This window comes from Colius striatus, chromosome 10 (assembly GCF_028858725.1).
Source record: "Colius striatus isolate bColStr4 chromosome 10, bColStr4.1.hap1, whole genome shotgun sequence".
Classification (NCBI taxonomy): Eukaryota; Metazoa; Chordata; class Aves; order Coliiformes; family Coliidae; genus Colius; species Colius striatus.
The window spans coordinates 26,606,289-26,618,715 of NC_084768.1; the positions used below are offsets into that span (position 1 = coordinate 26,606,289).

The 12,427-nt window shown below is 41.7% G+C and overlaps 1 protein-coding gene across 2 annotated transcripts in view; it reads left to right on the plus strand.

The window, feature by feature from the left end:
- Positions 1-2,765: 2,765 nt before the first annotated feature.
- Positions 2,766-12,427, plus strand: part of FAF1 (Fas associated factor 1) — a 163,034-nt gene continuing 153,372 nt past the window's right edge. For both annotated transcript variants that reach the window (XM_062003980.1, XM_062003981.1), the window contains exon 1: positions 2,766-3,130. In XM_062003980.1, the coding sequence (XP_061859964.1) occupies positions 3,086-3,130 (45 nt within the window). In that variant the 5' untranslated portion in view covers positions 2,766-3,085. The remainder of the gene's footprint in view (positions 3,131-12,427) is intronic.

Here is a 12,427-nt window from a genome sequence, read left to right on the forward strand (position 1 = left end):
AGAAATGTATGTATATAAGTGACATCCATGCATTCAAATACAGTTGCTTTTCTGCATAAAGAAGGAATTTATATGCAAAAACTTCAGATGGTTTGTAAATTACTTCTTTTGTGACTAAATTGCGCCCAAAATCCACAGGTTTTGGTGGTGTTACCTGTTGCTCACTTACTGCAGAAACAGACCTGCAAGACTTACAGTGGTCCCCCTTTTTTTTTTTTGTTGGTTTACAGTTCAGAATAAAGCCCCCATCTTCTGTGAATCGTGCCATGAAACAAACAAACAAATCAGTTAACTGTAGCAGGGTGCTGCAGGCCTCCTGCAAGCAAAGCTGCCTGGCCAGAAAATACTGTCCAACCTCCTTCAGTGTACAGGTCTGTCAAAAAATCTTTGCAGAAAGCACCTTGTTCATCCTAATAACTGCAAGAGTGATAAAACAGAAAGAGTTGCTCCAAATGAGCTCCAAAATGAGTAGGCAAAAACCCACCTTCTGGAGGGAACTGTTATCGCTGGACACTGCAAGGACTAAAATAATGTCTTCTTGGCTCCCTAATTTGTCTGACGTTCGTTGGAGGAAAGAACCCACCATGGGTGGCTGGGAGTGAGAGAGGGGTGGTGAGAGAGCAGAAACTTTCACTGTGACTTGAATGTGAACTTCCTGCACTGCAGGGCACGTGCTGCTTTTCACCTTTTCTTCATGTTCTGGATCGAGTCCTTCCTGGTTTGATCTAATACAGATATCATTATTTAAAATGTGATTGTAATAGATGTGAACGCTGTGTAACTAATCTTGACAACATACCTATAGCTTCAATCCATGCCAGGAACTAATTGGCTTTGATCCAGTTGCTAAAACTCGCTTTTCAGCCTGTATTATAGTTACTCTCTAGTAACGTGTGGGTGGATTTGTTTGTAATGTTAGCACAGGCTGTCTCTGGCACTGCACCATAACTAGTACCTAGAACAGAACTGTCTGTAACATCAAACTGGAGAAAAAAACCCCACCAAAAAAGGCAGGGCAGGTATGAGGGCAATGACTTTCTCATCCCTCACCCAGTGGGTGGTGGGAAGTTTGAGTTGTAAAGCTAACGTCAGCGAGCAATAAAAACCTTTTGACAAACCCTGCCAACATAAACTAGAGCGGGAACATGATAACATGTAAACTCCAGCTTCCCTGATGCTTGGCTTTGCACGGTAAGTGTGGCTTCAATGCGCTGGGAATCCCTAACGGGCTCTGCTGCTGCCAGCTGCCAGCCCCAGCCGCTCTGCAGCCCCTGCTCCTCAGCAGCGTCCGCAGACAGGCTGTAAACAATTCCCAGGAGCATTTTCCTCAGGAACACAGACTTTCTGGAAGGTATAGTTTAATGTTTCATATGCCCAACACCAGCTGTTTCTCTGCACCGATGGACCCTGCTGCAGTGGGTGGTTGTGGTGTGCCCCTGCCCCCCGGTTCTCAAAAACTTGTGTCAAATCCCCACGGATGGAAGAGAAAAATAATAAAGATCTGTGTTTCCTAAAAACGGCACAACAACTTGATTCAAAGATCTCACTGTGTAGGTTTATTAGGTAGCATACAGCTAATATACAGTAGGTGCCTGCAGTATTTGTGACCTTAGGTAGCTGTGACACCCGTACAAAGCGCAGATCCATGGTAGTGCCCAAATACCTGTTTGTGTTTAACGGCCGTGCTAAGGTAGAAGATGAACGGCATCAGGTAAGGAGGCAAAGTCGAAATGCATTAATTACAGCTAGATTTGCCTTATTTACCCGCCCTCCCCCCCCTTTATCTGATATATATATAATACAATTGCATCTTACAGTGCTGGAGGGCTAAGCTTGAGTGAGGGCCACTCTGCAGATCACGGTCTGTTGCCTCAGAAACCTGTGAAAAATGCCTTTCCTCCTTCTGAGGGAAGTACGAAGATGGGAAAAGTCACCGTTTTATCGAGCACAACCCACCCCCCACCCCGCTTGGTGCGTGCCCTCCGCCCCAGGAAGGTTCGGATCCCTCTGTGAGCGCAAAGTTACAGGCTGTCAGCGCCAGAGGCGAACCACGCCGTCACTGTATTCACGGCCGCCACCGCGCTCCCGCCCGCTCCTCCGTCACGGGGGTGCGGATGATGGATGCCCTGTTCCCGCACGGGGAGGCTGAGCCTCGTTTCCCCCACACCTACCCCCGGATGGCGGGCCGGACCGGGCTTGCCGCAGCCACAGGGCCCCACCGACCCGTTAGGCCGCAGCCAGCGGCGGAGCCCAGCCGAGCACCCCCGCGCCGCCGCCGGCGCCGGGGAACCGCCACTCGCGGGGAGGAGCGGAGAGGGTGTCAGCCCCCGAGACAGCGTCGCGGCCGGCCGAGCCGCGCTGCGGGCCGCAGCCGCCCGGCCCGCTCGGAGGAGCCGCCGCCCGCTCCGAGGCCGGGCCGGCGCCGCAGCCGCTGCGCCCCGCAGGCTGAGGCGGCGCGGCGCCCCGCGACAGGCCCGCGCGCGGGCTCCCTCAGCCGCTCGCGCAGAACGGCTGCCCGCGGCATCGCGACCCGGCGCCGGCACCTCCCGTCGGGCGAGGCGCAGGCTCCTCCCGTCCTGCGGGAGCCGGGCCCCGGTGCGCGGCCGGGTCCCGGCGCCGGGCCGTGGCGGGGGGGCGCAGCGGCCGCGGTCACCGCGGGCCGCCGGAACAGCATCAGCCCCGCCCCCGGCTTCGCGAGCGCTTGACAGGAGAGTGGTCACGTGGCGGCCGCAAAGCGCCTCTTTGCGACCTCAATGACAGGCAAAATGTGCGACAGGCGCTGTGGAGGCAGGGAGGGAGCGGCGCTGCCTCCTCCTCCTCCTCCCCGGGCCAGCAGCTGAGGCAGCGCTGCCCGCTCCCGGCCCCGGCTCGCTCTCGGGCCCCTGCCCGCCTCTCGCCTCCCCTCCTGCCCGCCGCCGTGCCCCGGCCGCCGCGGAGTTGCCGGTCGGGCAGCCCGGGGGCGCCGCGGGAGCCCGAGAGGAACCCGGCGCCTCGATGAGCTCTTAGCTCCCGCTCTGCCCCGTCCTCGCCGGCAGCAGCTCCAGGTGCGCGGGTCAGAGCGGAGCCGGGGACGCAGCTGGCTGCAATGGCGTCCAACATGGACCGAGAAATGATATTGGCTGATTTCCAGGTAAATTTCAAGCCGCCGCCGGCACACAGCCGTGTCCTCTCGCTGCTTTTCTCTTTCTCCTCGTTGCTGTGCTGCTTGTTCTTTGTGGGAAGGTCCGGGGTGGTGGGTGTGAAACCCACGCTCCAAAGCCTCTGCTCTTTCCTCTTGTTTTGTTTCTGTTTTGTTTGTTTGTTTTGGTCAGAAATAGGAAACGTGCCCTCTTCTCTCAAGGTGTGTGAACAAAACGTCTTCTTTAACTTAAAGAGTTTTATTTTTTTAATAAGCGAATAAATAAAAAAGGTTTTTCGTACACTTTGCTTGTTCCAACCCTCTACATCCACCCAGGCCCTGGGACAGCTGTGAGACAGCTCACTTGGAAGAGACAAATGCCAGGGAGGATACAAAACTCATTACTCCTCATGATTTGTCACGATGTTTATAATGAATCACTTGCTGGTAGTACAGATTAACGCTGAACAGAGGTGTTTCCATTGTAACATCAACACTAACTTTTTGGTTGCCTCAGCCTATGACTGTTCTAATGACAGTAAAACTCTTCCCACCCCATTCCAAACAACAACATGTTTGTTCAGAAGGGAGCAATGTGCCTTTAAAGAGGTATGGAGTTTTTTTTTTCAATTTCTTGATTTCCTTCCTGTAAAAGGGTTATAGTTTAACTTCAAACTCTTAAATCTTACTCCCAGAATAAAGTCTTTATCAAAATAAAAGTTGTTTTGTGTCCAGAAGCCTGGTTAATTTGTTCAGTTTGTTGCTTCTTAATACTACACCTTTTTAAGTTGTTTTTCTAAGAACAAATAACCAAACAAGTGAAAGTTACCTGTGTTTGAAATAGTAGGAGCTAAAAGCAGCTTGGAAGTGTATCAGATTATATTTGGGTATTTCTTTTTAATATTTGGTTTTCAATACCTATGTTTTGTTCTTTGGTTTTGTTTATTTTGCTTCTTTTTTGTTTGTTTATTTTTAAAGATGTCTCTATTTGCAGTGGTTGCTCTTACATGGACAGACTCCTGCATATTCTTGGTTTGAATGGTAAAACTGCTGTCTATACATTCAGCTTCTTAAAAGGCTGCTTCTCAGATGGTAGCAGTGAAACTTTTAAATTTAATTGAAAAAGGCATTCCCTTGGTTCACTCTGTGTGTGTGTGTGTGCGCAAGAGTATTTCTTTGGAATTACAGGTAGCATACATTATGTAATTCCTCCTTTACAAAAGATATCTGTTATCTTACTGATGTAACATATGGAGATCCCACTTGGTAACAGGGAACTATTTTCCCTTTCTGTGCCTGAATATCTTACACGTTTATTAAAATGTTTCTATAATGATGCTTTTCTTTTGCTTGAAGATACTTTTGTGTGTAAGGAGGCTGGGGTTTCATAAAGGAGTTCTTCCAGTAATGATACTCTGTGTAAAAGGAAACTGGGACCCCTAATTCTGCACTCACACACTACAGGGGCAGACTCTTATGGAATTCTACATTATTACCTAAACATTTACATTCAGAAATCTCAGCCAATGATTAATTTAGTGGATGGTGAACATGGGATTGTTTAAAATAGAATTTTTCAATCTGTGTCCACTTTCCAAGTTTTTAGTGTGAATGCTGTTTTGCAGTTCTGCAATATTTTTATGCTTGGGTTTTGAGGCCAATAACTAAAGATATAAGAACAACTGAAATGTTTGGTACCATGAAGAGAAGTAAATATTACTGCAAGCTTGCAGGATGACATAATGTGTCTGAACCTAGGACCCAGGAAATATTTTGTCATATAACAATGCCTGTTTAAAAAGAACCCAAATGTTTTCTTATAATTCATCAGGAAATACAAGTTTGTTTGTTTTTTAACTTAAAAAAAATGTCAAGCATCTACCTGATTCTGAAATGCTGATCTGGGAATTGTCATGCTGTTAAAGCTTCAGATTAGTAAAGGACAATGTCAGTCATATATTTAGATTGTTACAATGTGGTGAAGTATTTTGAGTATTTGAAATATTCGATGGAATTTACAACTTGTTCACTAAGAATTAAAAGTGGAAAAGACAACATTATGGGCAAATTAATTCTGCATGTTTTTTCCTTCTATATTTTCTGTACCTTTCAATTAATAAATACATTTCCCAGAATTCTGCTGCCACCTTCTGTATTTGTGTGAGGTATCTTATTGAAGAACATCATGCACACTGGAAATTTTGGAAGCAATTCTTTATGGTTTTGTTCAGCTAATCTTTGCTGATTTTTAGTGGGAGGGATACTTCTGTCACCATTTCACCTTCACCTTTCCCATGTTGCATTTAAGAGGGATAGAGCAGTGGCCTTTAAACTTTTAAGACTTGAAAGGATTTTAACTCCCCATACAAAGGTTTTCAGCAAAGTCATACTGATGTTTGATGCTTTTGTGAAGCTTTCATGGACTTACTTTGTTTCTTTCAAAGCTTTTAGGGATTCTGCCATTGATTTCAAGTATAGCAGGATCTTGAATCACATAGTTTATTCCTTTTAGCTCTGATTGTTCTAACAGGTTACTTTTGCATTCTGGCCTACTGAAGAGAAATACTCTTAAAAGTATTTTGTGTATATACAAACATACACATACAAACATTGATTAATTTCATAAAATAATGCAACTATAGAGTAAAACATGGTAAGTAGTCTATTAAAACAATTTTTTTCTTAATGTCTCAAACCAATTTAAGCCTGTTCTGTGTGGTTTATAATTATTTTCTTTCCCTCTCTTCTCTTCTTAATGAGTTTACTGTATGCTACCCAGGGAGTACAAAGTATGTATTCATGCATGTGGGCTGTGTAAGCAACCTGTCTAACTTTTCCTTCTTAGGCCCTTGCTTAGGAAAGATTATGCAGAAGCTTAGCTCTATACTTGAGTAGTCTGATTGTTTGATGGAAGCAGCTAAAGTAGTGAAGTGCACAAACAAGTTTTAGACGTTTTAGTAAATGCAATTCAGAATTTCTCCACAAAGTGTCATTGGCATATAGGAAAAACTCCACAGGAAAAAAAACCCAAAAGCTTGTGTTTGTAGCATAAATTCTTTAACAAGATAACTGCATGTGAACTTGTGAAAGATGCTGCAACATACCTCATGTACTGGGGGAAATAAGGGCGTGTAATGTCTACCAATTTATAACATTTCTGTTCTTTTGTTTTTGTGTTTAACTGCAAAATGTGCTACAAATATATTCAGGATCTCTAAGGTTTGGGTTTGAAGATAATGGCTTTTGCAGTGCATTGATCTGCTTTTCATTACAAAGAAAATAGATCCTTATTTTTTAAAATTGTAAACTTTAGTTGCACTGAATTTAGTTGGAACAGGCTGCCCAGGGGAGTTGTGGAGGCTTCTTCTCTGGAGGTCTTCAAAACCCGCCTGGATGTGTTCCTGTGTGACCTGATCTACGTGGGACCTGCTTTGGCAGGGGAGTTGGACTAGGTGATCTCTAAAGGTCCTTTCCAACCCCTACCATTCTATGATTCTATGGTAAACTGTCATAGTTAAGCTGTTTGGGAATGAAAAACAATCTTTGAGTATTAAACAGAGTGTCAGACGTGGACATTTTTGTATGCTAGCACCTCTACTTTTGTTTTTACAGTTTCACTTGTTGTGGTGACTAAAATTAGCAAGAATATCTTTTTGTCATTATCAGTTATGTCCATCTATGCTTTATTCATACTATGTGAGTGTCCTGACAACAATTCTAAATGTAGAGTGGGCCTAAGGTTTGAAATATGGTGAGACAACTCTCACCAGCTCCTGGGGGCCCATATACTGTAAGAATATCTGACATATGGAGCTTTAGAAGCTTTTTTTTTTTTTTCCCACAGAATTCACAGTTTTTATTGGCCAAATAAGTAAGCAGCTCAAGATTTAGTCTGAATGGGAAGATTTTGGAGTGGAATGGCAAAACTCAAAACCAGAAAAAACAGATACCTAATAGATTTTTTTTTTTCTTATTCCTTCTGGCTTTCGTCTGTGTTTGTAATGAAGCAAAGTTATGCGTGTGTTTTTTGTTGTTTGTTTTTTTAACCTGGGTAGTGGACTACATTGTTGCAATTCACACACATGCAAATAAAAACACTTCACTTTCAATCGATCTTATTCATAAAAACAGAAGTTTGTGGGAGGAGCAAGGGGGGACTGAGAAGGAAGAACCTCATTACCATCACTTACAGAAAGGTGAGAAAGCGGGCCAGGTAATAATGTTTTAAGTTATGAAATTGACCATGACATTGACACATCACATTATTTCTTTCCTTTTATTTAAGATTGAACCATAATTCAAACTACTTGTTTCCTTCTGGAATGGCCAAAATTAAACAGGAGAATCTTTTTCATGTGGAAGTTAGCACAGGGCTGTTAAGTAACTGACAAGATGTATTTTGAAAGATTATTTACTTTGGTGATTATGAAAAATATCTGTCTGCTTCAGCCCTGTACAAAATTATCTCTGTTCTGCACACTGTTTTCACTATCTAACAGTCTAGGTACAGAAACTTACATGTGTGTCAATGAGGGATGCTAAGAGAGCTTTGCTTTCTTTTGTCTGTTGGTGTACTGGCTCATGTTTTCTGTCACTTTTAAGTTATTGCCAATGTGAAAATTTGATGGAGGAAAAGGTAGGTAGATACAGGTAAAGCTTTGTATCCTTCTTTTTTGCCCACTGTGACTCTCTGGGGACTGGGAAGAGTGTGTCAACCATCTGCTGTAAGGATAAACCGTTCACTAAGAGGTTTTGAACACGTAGCTAAGTTCATGTCCTTAACATTGATTTCTGAAAGAAAAGGTGGTGTTTTGTCACTAAGACATTGGAGCAGAAGGACTGTTCTTGTTTGGGTTTTTTTTTCAGATTTTCTGTGCTGAAGAGAATTACAGTCAAAGTTTAAATCTTTGAAAAGTGTCCTCCAACTTCTGTTTCAAGTTCTTGGAGGCTTACTTTTTCACCAGAAAGTCTCCCTAGGCACCTAAATGTCTGGTTGTATGTGTTCAGATCTGTCTGAGCTTAAAACCTCAGTCTTGCTCATACCAAACCGTTGTTTTGTGTAGCCTCTCTGTGGAATATAATGCACTCCTAGAGCACACCACCTGGGCTGAACTCTGCAACTCTCTGCATAGTAGTTGGAAGGAAATCCATTACACTCTAGGTTAGAAATCGGAGTTCAGGATAGACAGATTTGTTTCTTCATGCCCTCATACTGGGTATCTTTAGGTGAAAGCAGAGTCTGCAATGTTTCTCATTATCAGATGCCAAGGTGCTAAGTGCTGTTTAACCTGACTTTTTAACGAATATAGGCTACTATGCCCTTTACTAAATTTTGAAATAGCTAACAGGGCTCTTTTTCAGTGTAAAAAGAGGACTTTAAGACTGTAGGATGTTGAAGCTCATACCTGTGAGGCTTCCTAATTTCCATTTTAATTAGAATTTCTTAATCATCATTGCTTGTTATCACATGTTATAATTCTGTGCATTACCCTGACAGCATTTGAACTGGTAGCTGGACCTCTTGATTTGCAACACAATTGATTTTCTTTGCTGTAAGTGGCCTTAGGGTCAAGAGACGTGATGAAAGCATACTGCATGCTTAGTGTGTTTCAGTTTGGTTTTGTTTGTCATCTACTACCAAGACCATTGCTTCTACTAAGTTGTTCATTGTGTGTTTCTGAAGAATCAACAGTTTAACTTTGTTATTTTTAAACTCAGCTGTAATCTCAAAGCTGATGTTCATCAGAACAAAGCTAATTTGATTTACTAGTCACTGGCCTTTAAACAGAAGGTGAAGTGGATGTCATGGTTGCTAATAACAAATTGGAGTGAGAGTGATGTCCATTTAGAAACATGCTAACTTGGGTATTTCCATGATAGCTGTTCATGAAAAAGCTAGCCAATTTCTCTTATATAAGGATAGATAGTTAATTAGGAATACTATCTGTCATTCATAGAGAAGAAAGAGGGTGCTATGATTTGTGTGCATTACAGCTCCCTGTAAGACCCTTAACAATTTACCACTGGAGCACCAATTCATCTTTAGAAAGAGGTTTGTGCTGTTCTGTTCATTCAATTACCTTGAAAAGACTTTTCACATCGTAGTAATCATGTCACCATTTCCATCAGCCCATTCATATAGGTATTTAGGTTAGTAGGTCACTGAAACAGATTGAGAGGTAGTACCTGTAAGATCCTTTTTCAAATGCCATGACAACTAGTACTAATTATGACTTTGAAATTGTTAATTATATGTACTCCCAGAGGCTAGGAATGTGCTTTCATTGAAAGGTAATATGAAAGTTATTCGTTGCATTGAAAATAAAATGTTACTAATATTTCGTGGTAAGCAAGGATCATTGACAGACTTCATATTTTTGTGGGGAAGGAGGGTGTGGGAGAGAAGGGAATGAGGATTTAAGCAATTTGCTACATGTCTTAAGGGCTCCTGATAGTCTCCTGTCTTGAGAAAATTGTGTTGGAGCTGCTGAGTCTGAAAGGGAACAATTGTCCCCTGCCATTTGTGTAGTTTTGATGGTTCAGTTACCAGTACAAGCCTAGTTTTCATGTGTTTCCCTACTAGAAGCAAGAGTTAATAGCTTATTGAAGGAACTATATAGCATATCTTTCATAGGATTTTGTATTTTTCTACTTTGTGCATTTGTGGTGCAGCCATTAGATGAGTGTGTCCTTTTAACTACTTTAAGAACTAGAATAAAAAGCCTGGGGAAGTACCTAACATTTTACTTGTTCCTCATCATTTGGATGAAAGGAAATGACATACTTACTAGCTGGATTAATACCTACTAATTAAGCTAATTTTTTAGAGTTGACTAGATAATGTGCAATTGTAAAAACAAACTGCTCAAAAAGGAAACCAAAGACCTAATGTATACATTACATGTTGTTTGGTCTATTGAAGTAGTCATCTACTTGTCCTTTATGTCTAATCTAACTGGTTGAGCAGGTCTTTGTTCTGCAGGAGTAGTTAGGCTTTCAAACGTTAATTCATTAAAGCAGTTCTTAAGAGATGTTTTGAAACTAGAAAAGAGTACGTTAGCCCTTGAGTTATTTTATGTAGGTTTCATATTTTACCTATTGCAGGAAACAGTCTGTAAAGACAAGAACTCTGAAACTGAGTCACCTCTATGATTATTGTTTTGTATTTTAAAGGTCAGGTTGTTTGTGTGAGCAAATATCAAAGGTGCCATATCAGCTCAGATCGAAGACCCAGCTGGCCTAGTGTCTCATCTGCAGCAGTGGCTAGTCCTGAGGAAAGAAAGAGATGAAAGCAACAGAGTTTTAATTGATTTGCCTTATCCTAGTTTCTGGAAGTCAGCACTTTAAGAGCTTGGTGATGGGATTTATTATAAGACTTTGGAAATAAACTGTGTCAGCTTGAGTTAGTCTTGTGTTCTTGAACTGACTGACTTTTTCAGAGACGTCTTAGTAGTTTGCTCTATAGAAGCTGTCTTCACTTTTCCTCAATATGTCATACCTATATATTCACATATGTACTAATTCTATGTAATTTATTGGAATTTCTGCTGTTTCTAATGGTATAGAAGATAAATTCGTCTGAACTGTAGGAATCTTACCCCCTTCTGTTTGCACACCAATAAAACTCTCCAAAAAGCTAGTGTCAGCACAGGGGGATTGTTGAGGTTGATTTAATCTTTAATTAAGGCTGATTTAAAGAAGATTTTCCTGTGGGGAAAAAAAAAATCATATTTAAGGCCCTTTAATATTTTGAGGACTATCATCTGGTCCTGGTGTTTTGTTCTGTATTTTTCTACTGATACTTTAGGATGAGAATTCTCTGTAAAGAGCAGCTTTGTTATAGGATGGTCTCTAAGTTCCTCTTTAATGAATATGAGTGCACAGAATTAATCTAGCTTTTCTGATATGCTCTTACCTTATTTGAATACTTCTTTAGTATCTTCTCCTTTTAATCCCACTGGCTCACTGTCAAGCTTCTTTGTCCTGATACTTTTAAAAGCTTATATAAGTTTTATGTCTTTAGAGAAATGATGTTTTTGCAGTCCTTGTTGGTCTGCATTATGGTGTGACCTGTGCTTTGCTGGGATTTGTGTGTTCTCATGTTTCCCTGTTTCGGCTACCATTCCTAGATATTGAAGAATGTGTCCATTCCTCGGGGTCCTGTTCTTTACTAAAACCATATGAGTGTTTGTAGAACAGTGGATTAGCGCTCTTCCTTTGTGTTCTTATCTACAAAATGACCTTTATTTATTCTTTAGTTGTTTTTAAGGTTCTAGTGCTTTTGAGACAATGAAGAGAAAGGAGGTGGCTGCAAACATCCAGAAAGCAAAAGTGTTTGTATGACCCTTGCAATTATTTTCTGTTTTCCATCAATTTTTCTTCTCACATGATAACATACAAGATACAGTAGGAGCAAAATGACTGTGATTCAGGGCATCTTGGGGTTTTTGCCTTCACTGAGAAACTTTTATTAAAGTAATAAACAAGCACAGAAACTTTGGGATGATCCTAACTAAAGCTTTTTGTAGCTGTTGGGTAAGGACTTTCTTCAGTCCTCTGGAAAGACAAATGGGTTTAGTAGTCCAGAGTACTAAGTAATGGATAATCGTTTTTGCTTCAGTTTTTAATTCAGTATGGGCACTGCTCTTTGTGTGTAGTGCACGTGATTTAAACGCTAGAGTGATAGCGTGAGGCTTGGGAGGCTAGAGTTCATATCTTGCTTCAGCTCATAGGTTTCATGTGGATGTGTCTTTGTGGTATTCTGGAAGCAGAAGTTGCTTCAGAGTCCTGAGTGTGTTAAAAGTCTGCTGGAAACCATTTGAAAGTGGTTAACATGGTGCCAAGTTTAGCTAGTTCTGTGAAGAAGTGGTTAGAGCTTCATGCTACCAGTTTATACTTTGTACCCTGCTTGCTTTGTTCAGAAGGCTTGCAGTCATCTCAGATCATGGGCAAAGTTCACTCTTGTCTGCTTGGCAACTAATAGGTAGAAATGTCTTCTGTGACCTTCAGAAACATCATTTTATCTTTTTTTTTTTTTTTTTTTCCCCCCCCTCCATTCCTCCTGTTGACAGGGACTGATGTTTCCTTACTTTAAAGTTTTGCTTAAGGTAGTGCTCAAATAGGAGAACGAGGAGACTTGTAAAGAGTTGGGGGTGGGAGTTGAAATGCATAGTGCCAAACTTTAGCCTGGCATATTTTCCCTAAGCCCTTTCTTGATTTCTGATAATTGGTAAGTGTATTAGCTTGTTTTTGTGAAGTGAACAACAGTTGGTGAATGTGCTTATTTTTTACCAGATGGTCTTCTGAGTT